This window comes from Frankliniella occidentalis, unplaced genomic scaffold, assembly GCF_000697945.3.
Source record: "Frankliniella occidentalis isolate FOCC.00 unplaced genomic scaffold, Focc_3.1 Scaffold5, whole genome shotgun sequence".
NCBI lineage: Eukaryota > Metazoa > Arthropoda > Insecta > Thysanoptera > Thripidae > Frankliniella > Frankliniella occidentalis.
The window spans coordinates 689,364-689,864 of NW_026267135.1; the positions used below are offsets into that span (position 1 = coordinate 689,364).

Sequence of the window (501 nt, forward strand, 5' to 3'; positions counted from 1 at the left end):
CCCCCCCTCGCCCCCTCAAACAAAAAGAGCTGCATTGCATTGACTCGCCGGCTTTGTTTTGTGTACGCCAGGACCCCCGGAAGCGCAAGCAGGAGAAGCTCAAGGACGACATCGACCCCGAGCTCCTGGAGCAGAAGCTGCGCGAGGAGTCGGGTCTCTCCCGGACGGGCCGCCTGTTCGGCGGCCTCATCAACGACCTGAAGCGCAAGAAGCCCTTCTACCTGTCGGACTTCACGGACGCGCTCTCGTCGCAGTGCGTGGCCTCGTGGATCTTCCTGTACTTCGCCTGCCTCTCGCCCATCATCACCTTCGGCGGGCTGCTGAGCGAGGCCACGGGCCGCAACATGGCCGCCATGGAGTCGCTCGTGTCGGGCTTCGTGTGCGGCATCGTCTACGGCCTCTTCTCCGGACAGCCGCTCACCATCCTGGGCTCCACGGGCCCCGTACTCGTCTTTGAGAGTATCGTCTACGAGTTCTGCGCGTGAGTCTCGGCAAATTCTA

At 63.1% G+C, this 501-nt stretch overlaps 1 protein-coding gene across 1 annotated transcript in view; it reads left to right on the forward strand.

Annotated features, from left to right (window-relative positions):
* Positions 1 to 501, forward strand: part of LOC113214622 (sodium bicarbonate cotransporter 3) — a gene marked incomplete in the record, with an annotated part of 35,136 nt that overhangs the window by 21,402 nt on the left and 13,233 nt on the right. The window contains 1 exon segment of the mRNA XM_052270334.1: positions 72 to 481. Coding sequence (XP_052126294.1) covers positions 72 to 481 — 410 coding nt within the window.